Raw genomic sequence first — 13,491 nt, forward strand, 5'->3', positions numbered from 1 at the left:
AAGCAGGTCAGCTTTAAAAGTCTGAAATATCTAGGCCTGATATTTTTTGAATTAAAGACATCCTGCATCTCAATAACTGGGACTAAAATGGATGCAAGATTCCCAAACCACTCAGTTTAGTTTTAATCTAAGTGGAAATATTAGGCTGTCAACCAGTTTTTTATTTTATAATGAGAAGCTAAACTAGAGGTTTCAATCATTAAAAAAGCCCCCCACCATATATTTTTCTCATCATCTTTGGTTTCTTATGTCTACTGATACCTTCTTTTGGTTTCAGACTGTGTAAATACCAATATACTATTAGCATTGACAGTACAACTAATAACTGCACAATAAACAAAAAAGCAGCCTAAACAACGAATAAAGACTACCACCTAACATCCTGCATGCCATACCAGAGATTCACAGTAAATCTGACACTGTGCCAACCTGCATATTTAAATAGCTGTTTTGTCAGTTTACCTTCTAATGAGGGCTAAAACATTGAAATAATGATCTTAAAGAATGCTGAGGACTTCTAACCTCATAAATAAACAAAATACAGTTATTTAGTTTAGACGATACAGCTAGCTTCTTTGGGTATTGCAAAAACAGAAGCTTTAAGTTTACAAAAACAATTAACATCTACCAGATAGATCACTTCTGGTCTCTGTAAAGAAAGAAGGAAGAGTGAAGTTTTCAGATCTAACAATTAAAAACAAAACAACCTCTCAAAAACACACTGAAAATAACCAAAGTCACAGAAAATTTCTATGCACTGATCTAAACTGAAATTACATTATATTAGAAAGCAAACAAAACACAAACAACAAAATCCTGATGAAGTCATATTTGCCTTGATGGAGGTACAGTGGCAAGCATAATGCGAATATCATATATCATACAGAATTGACAGAAAAAAATGGCACGCTTGTGCAGATCTAAAAGAAAGTGCAGTTATATGGGGAGCCAGGTCAGCACAGCTGTAAAAAATACCGGCACATTATACCAATACTCAATTGTATTGGAAGTTGAATACTCTACTTCCACAGAAAGGGTTTCTGGTGTGAGCAAGGAGAGTGATACGGACACTAGAAGTGTTCCTTATGTCAAATGTATCATTATAGCCATCTATCATTTGACTTGCAAGTCTTTAATTATCATTTGTTATGAGTGAAAGTCATGATGTGTTTTAAAATCAGACAATATTAAGGTGTATATGTAACTGAATCATTCATTAAATTATTTCTAAGTTAGCAAGAATGAGCAACCTGCAATACACAAAGAACATCTAACCTTTTGTTTTCTCTCTTTGGGTTTCCTCTTCTTTGGTGATGTTGATGGTCCATCTTTCTCCTCAATACCCTTTTTCCTTTCCTTTTTAATTTGCTTCCTTTGTTTTTCAGGTTCTTCTTCATCCTCTGAACTACTTTCTGCTTTCTTTGTTTTAATTTTAGGAATTTTCTTTGGTGGTTGCAAATTGATTCCTGCATCTGCCGTCCAGTCAGAATAATCACTAGAATAGTCACTACATGAGATATAACAAAGAAAAAAGAAATTAAAACCCCAAAGTTAAAAAGTGCATTGGATTACATAATATAACCCAATAAAAGGTTACAGTTAACAGTCTAGCTAACTACAATATTTTAATGGTTAAATTTATTTAATCCTTAATAGTTAAATTTATTTAATCTTTAAAACCTTATATTCTATCTACAATTTAAATGGTAGTAAACAAAAAGCCCTGACATCATTTGGTCTTGTAAGAAGCTTAACTTATAGCATCCCTCAAAGTAAACACCCTGTTTACTTCATCAACTCAAGATGATACACACTGAAGTCTGGATATTGTTTTCAAGATTTCTGGCTTTGAATAGCTTTGAACAAAAAAATAAAGGATGATTTATTCGCTAATTTCAAACCAAGGATCACAGATCAGACAGAGTCATAGGAAACTGCTACTACCTGCCTGCAACATTTGTGTGTCTGAAAAGAAATACCTTCCTGCAAAACAATTGTGCTTCCAGCAAACAAGGACAAAATCTTCCTGAATTTTAGTTAGCAATATGACTGAAAATTAAATCCTGAAAGTTTCATGTTCTTGTTAGCTTTTTCTTCTAAATCTGCACACGTGTTAGTTATTACTCATTAATTGTTTACAGCAGAAATTATTAAAGACTTATTGGCAAGTATTTTCTCTGTAAGGTATATATACTGTCACTTACCTAGAACTGCCATCACTGTGCCATGCTCTTTCGTCATCTTCTGATGTTCCACCACTGGCAACAACTACTTCCCCTTCCTATTAAGGAGAGCAGCGGGCATTGGGTAGGGACAGAGGGAGAGGCAGAGAAAAAGAAAGCATTTTCTTTAGAGCTTAAGTTATAATATATGACAATAGAATGAAAACTTTTCTAGGCTTTATATGTGTGATAAACATATGACATTCTAGAAGCTTTATTCTAAAAAGGCATTTTAGTTTGCAGATAGTTCCTTTACTTTAGTGGTCTTATATAAAGAAGTATGAAGCTATCTGTGCTCGGCCAGACACAGTGTAGAGCAACATTTTTCATCACCATTTGACAAGGCTAGCTTACCTTCGCAAAAATTATTTCAAGTCTTTTTAATGTAGTATTTCCACATCTTTTCAATATCAAAAAAAACTCCAATATGAACTTTATGTACTCATCACTCATTCTCTACCGTATTTACAAAAGCACAGAATGATTGAGGATGTAAGGGACTTCTGGAGGTCATATTATCCAACCTCCCTGTTCAAGCAGGGTCACCTAAAGTTGGTGACCACGCTGCTAGGCCATGTGGGCAGTACTGACTAGGCTTACAAGTTACACATATACTTTGCAAAATACCCTTACAAATGAGCATTTTTCTCCTTTGTCAATTACTTTTTAAGTCAAAGCTAAACATATACAACAGTGTGTGAAAACCTAATACAACATAATTTTTTTAAGACATGAAAGCAAACACACAAGGAAAAATGTAACTTGAGTTTCCACTAGAAACAATGTTTCATTAGCTGAAGCAGGAGCTTAATGAGTAGAAGTGGAATATGTAAGACTGCCTCATGAATAAGGATCTTACATCTGAAGAACTGTGTCCATTTTCCAACTCTTCAGCAGGCCTTGCAGTTTCTTCTACTGCATATCTTGTACGGTAGTTGTGCTGATTAGCTGCTTGTTTCTTTGAGTCACTAGCGTCTAGTAAATTATCATGAGAATGGTTCTGTGAAGATACAAAAGTCAAAATATATAATTTTTGAGCATACATTTTATTAATACATGGCATTTTCTTTATTAATAGTATTCCAGGAAGCAATTTTTGCATTAGGAAAAAGTTACAAATCCAAGTCTAAAGAGCTGCTAAAGAAAACACTCCACATGCATAGTTGAATGAATATAAGCACCAAACAGTTCAGTGTATTCTGGAAATAACTAAATTTCTTCTCAGGCACAACACAATTTTTAAATCTGTAATTATTAAAAATACTCATTCTCTGCAAAGTACATGTCAGTTAATAAGGACTAAAACAAGGGCTAAAACATAACTACTGATAGGCTGCTAAGGGCTTGTAAAAGCTCAGAATTACACTAAAAATGGCCAAGGAAAGGAGACTCTTAAACAGAAGTCCAGAGTGTTATTTTGCAACCGAGGGGTCAGATGTGTTAGAAGAGAGACCCGTACAGTAATACATCCCTTAGCATACAGAGATGACTGTTAGCAAATACAAGCCTTTAAATGGTTTGATGATGCATTGAAGAGTTCAAATGAATGAGTCAGTTTGAAAGAATATGAGTTGATAAGAAGCTTAAAAGAATGAAATAAAGCTGTAATTTAGAACCACTTCATGCTCCAGCATTAAGAGATTTTGTTCCTCCTGTAGAATATATATAATGCAAACACTTGCTCTCCACACCAAGTGTGCAATCTTGTGTTAGTCCCCAATCACTGGGAAAAAACCCAAGAGTTATGATCTCAATTTCAAGAGTTTTGTGCTAATTTTTTTTTTGGCTTGTACAGTCAAACTTCAGATCCAACAAAATAATTTCTGGGCACATTCCTAGATGCCACAAAAAGAGGTGCATTTCCCCAGTGCTATCCTTCTGCCACGAAGAAAACCTTGGATATCTATCAGGTGCTGATATAGTTGAAAAAAACAGTCCCAGCGACAAAGAAAGCAGAACGGGAACAAAATACAGAAAGGCACTAATATTTTGAGAGTCTTCTAAGTAGAGCAGACTGCTTTTACATATTCCTCTTGGATTTTTTTTTTCTTTTGTAGGAAAGAGAAGATCTTTCCTATCATGTATGATAAAAGTTGGTTCATGAGGTTAAATTTTCTTGTTAAGGGAAATAACTCCCACTTTTTACATCAAAGCTGTACTAAAACTTGGCTAATCAACAGTAGCTAAGATTTAGTTTTCCTTAGCCACAACAATCATCATTAAAATGCAAAAGCCTAGTTACTAGTTTTTCTCCCACGCTCTCTGTTAGAAGATACACACCTTCTGCAAGCACAACAGCAACAGTTCGGTGGAGTACGCCAGCACACCACTCTGTACAATTGTGTTCCAGTTTTCATCAAAGCACAGAGGACGAACACAAACTGCTCTATGCTCTCTTCAGTGAGTACTGTGCTTCTGTTTTTCTGTCCTTCTGTCTAGCTGGGGAAGTTACCACACAGCACAGCTACCAGAGACATTTCTAATGGGACTGCTCAGCAATCAGCATTTTAACATTGCCCAAGACTTTTGAGACCTGGGGCACTCATTCCTCCTTCTGGATTCAAACTGGCAGCACACACCAGATCTCCTCAAGCTGCTCTGACCCAACCCAGAACAGCTCCAAGGCAGCCCTAAGCCCAGTGGCTGAGCCCATCACACAGCCTTCTGTCCTCCAGCCTTCTGGGGCTGCTCACTTCTCATCAAGATCTCAAGACTCATTACTGAAGCAAAGAGGTCACAAAAGCCAGTGTTACAGTAACTTGTTTCTGCAACTGAATTGAGACTTTTTCATCATGAAACATAGTAGAGAAAGCACAGACAACAGAATGGAATCACATAACCCCAATGAAACAAATTAGTCAAGTATCCATGAGGGGAACATATTTTGCAGAAGCTACTTTACAGCTTGACTGCAATGTTCATGTCTTCTCTCTAGAAACGAAAGTCCTAAAACTTTACCTCCCTGTTTCTCTCCAGATGTGAGGTTTCTCAAACAGTTATTATACATACAGCTTTCCCCTACTTAAACAGAACTACAGATCCTTGGAAAACTGAAGCACTTTGCATTACTCTTTGGTTTTGAAAAGAGTTCTTTTCTTCTGGCAGTGCAAAGCTTAAGGGAAAAAAGAACACCCCAGCCCCCCTGCCCCAATCATTCCTTCATGGAAAAAAGTAATACCACTGTATAAATATTGGATTAGAGTGAGTTTGAAGGGTAACAAACTGCTTTGGGAAAGATACAATGCCAAAACAAGAACACAAAAAATACCAGGAAAACAAAACCACAAGTACTTATCCATAAGTAACAGAATGCTAGAATGAAGTTGGAAAGGATCTCTAGATGTCACCTTGTCTAAACCCACTGCTCAAGCAGGGATGAGAAAAGGGGCCATAAGGTATACAACTGTCTCATCTCTCCAAAAAAAAGTATTTTAACATAATTTCTATTCAACTTAGCTTTTCAAAATCTGATGAGAAGCTGTAAGACAGAACTTTATTTATTTGGGGGAGGGGTGGAGTTCAATGTGAAGGTTTGACTATAAAGTACTACAGATTTTTTTCTGACAAAATGTAATTATCACCAGCACGTTCAACAATAACTGAGGAAACACAGCTGATGCCTCCTCTCCCTCAATACATAACCTAAAGAGCGAGCTTGAAATTGGACTCTCAACTCTAATGGTAGGCTGAGAAACAAAGCCAAGACAACCTATGATTTGAGGTACAATCATCATTTTCTCTCTATACACTTTGATGAACAGTCATATATGCTGACAAGTACCTTCCTTGTATCTTGTCCAAGGCTTCCAGTCAGTATCAGAGCACATCTATTGATACATCAAAAATTACAGCTCCTGTCAGAACAGTTTTGCTGTGAAATAAAAATGATGGCATTTCCTGTATTTGAGAGGGATACTGGACACTGGACACCGCTAGGGGTCTTGGTAACATCATTTGTGAGAGGTACAGTGGAAACCCAGTGATGTCCTGACAACTCAGACCAAACTACATTCTACTGTCCTTATGATCGTGGACAGCACTGGGAAGCACAGCTTTGCTGCAGTCTCATACAGGGCTGAAGCAATTTTGGGAAGCTTTGGCTATAGCAATTTCATGGTATTTCTTAACCAGCGGCATCTATTTTTCATGTGACAATAATTCCTCCTTCCTTAAGCCAACAGGAATTAACTTCTACCGAACAGTTTAATAGGGGCAAGGCACAAGCATATGTCCAATATCAGAACTTCAGCATTAAACAGGTCACAGCTTCTTGCCCTGGCATTTTCACTTGGCTAAAGAGCACTCTTCCACAGTCTCCTCAAGTCTGGATCAGTGCCTATAATTACTTAGGTTTTACTCTTACCAAATTACGTATATGTAAAAAATTAGTAAGAACTGTTCCAAAAGCAGTGAAGATAACAGGCACTAAGCAGTAGGCTTAGTTTAGGAGTTTTACTCTCCTCTTAACATCTTGCTGATTTAAATAGAAGTAGTGTTTAAATAGAAGTAGTGTTTAAATAACATATAAGTAGAAAAACTTATTTCTGTGGAACACAAATAAGCCACTTTCAGTAGAACAAAGCACACATTCCTCCTCCCTGGGTTCTATTACTTTACAATACAGTCACATTTACACCTCGCAACAGAGACATACGCCTACTTTTGTCCATCCGTAACAATCTCCCATGTTAATTCCTTGAAATTTTCCCATAACGTTTCCACTTGAGGATAATGAGGAATATTTCCATTTTTGTCACATTTTACTAGGACACACATTACATCAACCCTCTAGTGCACAGAAATTTCACACTCTTAAATATTTATTAAAATGCTCTAATCCCAGTAGTTTAATAAACTAATACTCTTAATTACTTGGACTGGGAATATTTACCTAAGCATGTTATTTACCTCAACTCTCTTCTGCTCCTGAAAACAAGTAATTTGGAATACAGCTCCAGTCTTAAGATGGAAAAATTCCATTCTATCCTCTTTCATTAATGTTTTGGGGGTCAAGTTTTTTCTCTTTGTTTTTAAGTGGTTTTGTTTAATAATAGAAAAATTCCTATTCCTCACCAATGACTTTGAAAGTCAAACCAAGTTCCTCATTCAGCCTGCAGGTCAGTGATACTAAATACTATTTACTAAATACTATTCAGGTCAAAATACCCAAGCTTTTAGTCTCTCCCCCCCAATTCCATTAGTCCCTTAAGCTATCATATACAAACACTTTTCCATATGACCTGTGTCAAAGAAATGTGGGCTTTCAATAGCAGAATACTTATGTGACTTCCATTTAAATTGCAGATATTGTTAAAGAAGAAAGACTGAGCTATAATTCTGTACTACTTTTAACACACCCTACAATGACCTGGGATTAAAAATTAGCAATAGGGCTTTGGAATCTCCTCAAAATGTAATTACAACTGCTCTGTGTTCCTTACTGACCTACACTTTAGCTTGCAATCCAAAATGCTAACATTCATTCCTGCCCATTTTTTCATTTTACTTCAGTATTTTTGACTTCTTTCAGTTAGAAGGGAACAGCAGAAAATATTATTTTATCATTATCATTATTATATGAGCAGATCTGATAAATTTCAGAAGTTGATATAAAAATCAGTATTTCCTACTGGTATGAATACAACTGAATTTTCCTATGAAGACAATGTTTTAACACAAGCCTTGTTTTACTCTGCTCCCAGAGAAGGTAACAGTACTATAGAGTGAGACACCCTCTAGAATTCTTGATGCTGTAGCTCTTAGGTCTAGAGATTACTGGAAGAGAATGTCTTGCCCTGTATTTTGTTGGAGGTGCTCCCCATCTCTTTTAGATCACAAATTCTCGCATTAAACCTGTAAGAATTCACTATGCAATAAGGACAGTAGTCTTACAACAGTACTGTAATATAACTTGCAAGAAATCAGTATCAAAACCTACTGGATGTTCTCAAGGAAAAGGAAAATTTACACTGTGCTTTCCAGTTCTATCTTCAACCTCACACAGCTTGTATTTAAAGTCACACCATCACTGTAAAGAACAGCAACAGAAGAGCAACTATAATGAAGTTATTAATTTCTCTTTAAAAGAACCCTAAAAATACTGCACAACAGTTTTTGGATTGCAGCCAATCTTGCTTCTCTTCCCAGGTGTTTATTTGAATTTATTGTGAACACTACATAGATGACAATTCCAATTCACTACTCCTGTTGCTCAGACACTACCGAGCAGAAGTGTTGCTCATGTTAACTGTAAGCAACAACAAAAATCATGAAAATCTGAGCAGTTCATTTAATTGTGAAACTCAATCACTTGAGATCAAACACCTTTTTCTTCTTGAAACTTGCTTATTTAAAGCCCATGGGATATCTACTTATTTCTGAATCCCACTGAGTTTTTACTCAAGAGATTTGAATTAGTGTACTTATCAGCAGTCTGAGTCCTCCAAAAAGAGACGTATTTAATGAAGAATCAGCTATGGAAGAATACAACCTTTCTATTCCAAGATACTGAAAAAGTATTCTGTAGGATTTATGAAGGCTTTAAGCATTCTGAAAGTATTACTAAGTATATCAGTAATTTTTATATGGAAAATTTATTGACGTACTGAAATGAAAAGACCATGATTGCCTGGTTTTTTTCCGTATTTCCTCAAAACAAAGGTGGAAAGTGACTAAAGGATTTACCAAGTTCTCTGCCTCACATTTTGAGAATCCCTCCCCACCCCCCAGGTATAAATATATGAAACTGAAGAAAGTTATCCTTAAGTAGCAGTCGCTCTGAAGGATTTCAAGGGCATAAATATCTGCAATAAAAATATGGGGCTCAAAAGGTCCAGTGTTACCATTACAGTTTGGAGACTAAAAATTTTTTTTTGGAAACAGGATTTATAAAAACTTGCACTAAGTTTCTTTGTTTCAAAGATATAATAAAAGTAATTGCTAAAACCAAAATGCTGGACCGGATAGCCTATTCTGTTAAACTTTTATGTCCTAGTGATATTTTAGAAGAAAACTGTAAGCCAATTAGAAATTTAATGGTAATTTGATATGAAAGTGTATAATTTGACATGAAAGTGTGTGTAACTCAATACCAAAATACATCCCTCCTCAAGACAAGAAAAAACTCTGTTAAAATCTGAATTTGTCAGGCCCCTTTTCTATTATTCCCAAAAGAAAAATAAGAGTTACAAAGACTTCTGATGTCCTGGTATTTCACTAATGAGTCCTGTCACGTGGCATAAAGTTTCCCTCCTCTATGTACAAAAACTTGAGACAAAATGAACAAATTTTTTCCAGTCTATCTTGGGCAAACACACAATATTGGTGACTGCAGAACTGAAAACAGTGCATCAGTACTATTTTTTAAGATAAGAATGCACTCAAATTTACATACAAGAAAGAAATTGAAGGAAAAAGTAAGAAAGAAAATAAAGAAATTTAAAGTTATTAGGGGACTATGGGTAGGGGAGTGTTCACATCACTTCTTTTGAAATTCTTACTTCAGTTGAGTATGAAAAAAGTAGCAAAACAATACTCAAATTTAATATCAAATACAAACTTGCTAATCTCAAACTCACTCTACTACATATAAAATTAATCCATCATTACTAAAAACTACAAAATCACTACAAAGTATCTGAAATTTATTTATTTTCAGATTGCTTTCAATCTCAGTTCCTTCCTTCACAAGAAAGCGAGCAATAAAGAGCACAGGCATTAAGTATGGTACTCTAATAAAGTTAAGAGCTGCAGTCTTTTGCATACTTGTTCTTTTTATTTCATTTATTCCTTTTTCCACCTTATATCCCATAAGTGATCTTTACTTTCAATCGCAATTGACACAATTTGCAGGTGTTCCCGAAGGCTGTATTTTACAAGCTTTTGATTGAGGGTAAAAACAGTCTCCTCTGTATTAAGCATACTGTGAAACCCATAGTATGACTAAAACTATGAACCTGTGAGTTCTCCTTTAAAATTGCTAAAATTCACTTCCTTTATTACAAAAACATAGTTGGCTATTTAGCTAGAAAAGCATAAATAAGCATGTGCAATTCATAGATAAAACTAATTTTAAACAAGGAAGACAAAAATCTTTCTGTAAACATAGTATATATCCTTCCATTTTTTTACCAGCAAAAAGATGTAAGATTACATTTTTTTGCAAGTTATATTAAAAAAACCAAGTGACTTATGACAATTTAATTCTTATTTCCTTCTACTACATCTATCCTGTTTTCCTCTTTTCTGAAAATGTATTCCAGCTCTACCAGAAAGCATGACTTAGCTATATTCCATAACGACCCACAATATGATCTTTAGGGTACCATGACAGAAAACACCCAATTCTCTATTTGGACATGTATTTAATGTCTTATGGTTAAGGACTGTGTTATGGTTAAGGACTGTGACTTGAGTTTTAATAGAGCCTTTCCACAGAATAGTGCAAACAGTAGACAACAGCAGCGGGGTGTATCAATTAATAGTGACAGACTCCCAACAGTAAATCATGCCCCTAATACCAGATTTTCAGGGGTTTCCCCCCACTTCTGAAAGCAATCCATGTTGTTTATTATTCAGAACACATTGAAACATCAGTATAGAAAAGATTCCTCATTCTGGGGAGGTAAACAAACTCCCATACCCTGTTTTTTAAATTTAAAACTGAGAAGAGGAATGTAAATTTATGTGACCCAACTCATTGAGTTAAATTTTATGCTTCATTCTGTGATAAGGTACAGTTGGACTACTTACCTTCGAGAAAGTAGGTATTTTGTTTTCTCTTGGAATATGACTCATTACATGTTTTCTTTTCTCTTCTGATCGATACACCCTTATTTCTTCTTCTCCCTTTGCTGTTCTCCATTCTTCCTGCCTACTGAAAAAAGAAAACTGAAATGTTAACTTTAAAGGACATTACTAGAACTGAGAGGATCTATCCCAAACCAAGGAATAGACATTCAACATCTATAACAATCTTTGAACAGCAGTTCTTCTCTTTACAGTTAGCATATGACTTTAAAATTAGCTTTTTTCAAACGAAGATTTTCATCTTATTGCATTAAACTAGAGCAGTTTATGCTTGACTATGGCAAGCAGGTTTTTGACTTACTGATTTAAGTACTCACCACAAGAGTTAATTAATGAAAAAATTAAAGTTCCAGTTTGGAAATCAAAATTCATCTCAGGCACCTAATAGATTAGGTCAGTATTCCAGCCATAAAATGCCATATAATGACAGGAATAAAAGGAGTAAAAACATGTAATCTTATGCTACAAGTCAGAGGATATTGAGGCAACTAGATTCTATTGCCTATACAAGTACAATTACTGTGTCATTCATTAAATGGACAATTTTTATTCCCAATCCTTCTGGTATTCCAAGATTTTTCAAGTGATACACAAACAAGTGATTTCAAACTGAAACTGATTTTATAAGAAATTTGAGATGAGAAAATAGAAAAACACCACACAAATGACAATGTGAATGGCAATAGGAATTCCAAAACTGTTCAATTTAATTAAGTTCACCATAGTAAAATTCTTGGTCTATGTTTACCTGGCCACACCAGAAGACAGTTCAGGCACTACAACCCTGCGACTCCAAGCCACAAGGTCCCGCTCAGTGGCTATTTCACTTCTTGGTGCATTGCTATGCATCTGACGCACACCTTCAATTTGTCCACTGCGCCTTAACCCTATATTTGGTGGGGAATGCACTTCTGAGGTAGAGCTTACAGATCCTAAAAAGTCAAAAAGCAATAGTTCTTGATCTGAAATTCTTAGGGAAGCATTTAAAAAGAAAAACTTGGAATGAAATGGAAAAATAACTTTACTTGATTTTTTACTTCAAAAGAAATCATATTAACTGAATAGAAATATTTCAGCCATTTCTACAGTCACCAAAACACAGCAGGAACAGCTACTGGGCTGCAGCACTCTGTTTAAAAATTCACATTAAAAAGAAGCCAATGTATTAACAATCTGAAGTGAAGCAAATGTTTGCTTCTTTAAAAATACTTTGGAAAACACTTATGCAAAGCTGGCTATTGCTACTGCACTCTAAATCTGTGTTATAAAACAGTGACCTATCTCACTGAATCACTGTGTTCCTTTAAACAGTCTTCTACCTTCAAAAAAAAGGAAGCCTCAACACTGGAAATTAGGAATCAAGCTGTAAAATTTACAGACAAAAACTTGAAATGGTCAAGAGGTTAAAAATAACCAAACCAACCCAAAACAAAACCACACACACACATGCAAGAGCCTTCAAATACCTACACAGTAGCAAAATATCAACGTTTTTCCATATCCTTACACAGACAAGCTATTGTTGCTTACTATAGTGGATTGCTAACCATAATTTTTTAAGTGTTGAAAACTACTGTGTACTCTAGTGCAAGACACTGAAACATGGAACAACTTCGCAGAGAAACAAGTAGTTCCTTCCACTTTTCTTCCTCCACTTTTCTTCTTCCTGTCTCCTTATTTGAAAGAAGCCAGATTTCAAACAACTAGGTGGCCAATTCCAGATTAAACAGCAGGGTAGTTACTTCTAAGGGAATGCAGCTGCTGCAATTCCCTGAGTGACCAGACAATAACAAAGATAAATCTGTAATGTTAAGAACCCCAACATTTTGCAAAAAGGCAAAAAAACAATGGGAAAGGTCTACTATTTTCTACAGCTCCAAACCTCCTTTTTACTAGTTCAACAAAATGCACAGATCATGGACAACATAAAGGGATTTATGTTTTCCAACTCCCAGCCTCAACATCCATCCCCCAGTGATCTACCTCTGCTTATCCGGCTGGTACTACTGGTTCCTGCCTCCCCAGAGCGTCTCTGGTCCTGCTCTTGCTGAAGTCTTTGAATCATGCTATCCAGTGGACTAACTTCTTGATTTGCTTGCTGACTAAGAACTTGATTCAATCCTGTGAAGTAAAATATACCGGAGAACAACATACAAAAGTAAATTTTGAAGAAATTAATGTTACAGACAGCTCATCTAAGTTTTAGCTTTGAAACAAGTACAGTAAATTATCACATGTGTAACTATGGGCTACTGCTTATTTTTCTAACAGCCATTTCTTAAAACAGGACAACTTTTTTTCTTAATATATTTGAGAGCATTCTATTTTCTGGAGCAGGGTCAAGACAACCACATTTCACTTCTAATAAAAGGTTAAATTTGATCAAGTACCAGCAAGTCACAGAAGCTTAACACAATCGCTGTTTGTCAGCTCAGTCAAAGCAAATTGTTCAAATGCAAGA

At 35.6% G+C, this 13,491-nt stretch overlaps 1 protein-coding gene across 2 annotated transcripts in view; it reads right to left on the reverse strand.

The window, feature by feature from the left end:
* LOC125322963 (pleckstrin homology domain interacting protein) overlaps positions 1 to 13,491 on the reverse strand; it is a 108,801-nt gene that overhangs the window by 32,844 nt on the left and 62,466 nt on the right. For both annotated transcript variants that reach the window (XM_048297427.1, XM_048297426.1), the window contains exons 18-23: positions 13,014 to 13,151; positions 11,779 to 11,962; positions 10,974 to 11,097; positions 3,082 to 3,222; positions 2,205 to 2,281; positions 1,276 to 1,507 (exon numbers count right to left, since the gene is read on the reverse strand). In XM_048297427.1, coding sequence (XP_048153384.1) covers positions 1,276 to 1,507; positions 2,205 to 2,281; positions 3,082 to 3,222; positions 10,974 to 11,097; positions 11,779 to 11,962; positions 13,014 to 13,151 — 896 coding nt within the window. The remainder of the gene's footprint in view (positions 1 to 1,275; positions 1,508 to 2,204; positions 2,282 to 3,081; positions 3,223 to 10,973; positions 11,098 to 11,778; positions 11,963 to 13,013; positions 13,152 to 13,491) is intronic.

This window comes from Corvus hawaiiensis, chromosome 3, assembly GCF_020740725.1.
Source record: "Corvus hawaiiensis isolate bCorHaw1 chromosome 3, bCorHaw1.pri.cur, whole genome shotgun sequence".
Taxonomy (NCBI): Eukaryota; Metazoa; Chordata; class Aves; order Passeriformes; family Corvidae; genus Corvus; species Corvus hawaiiensis.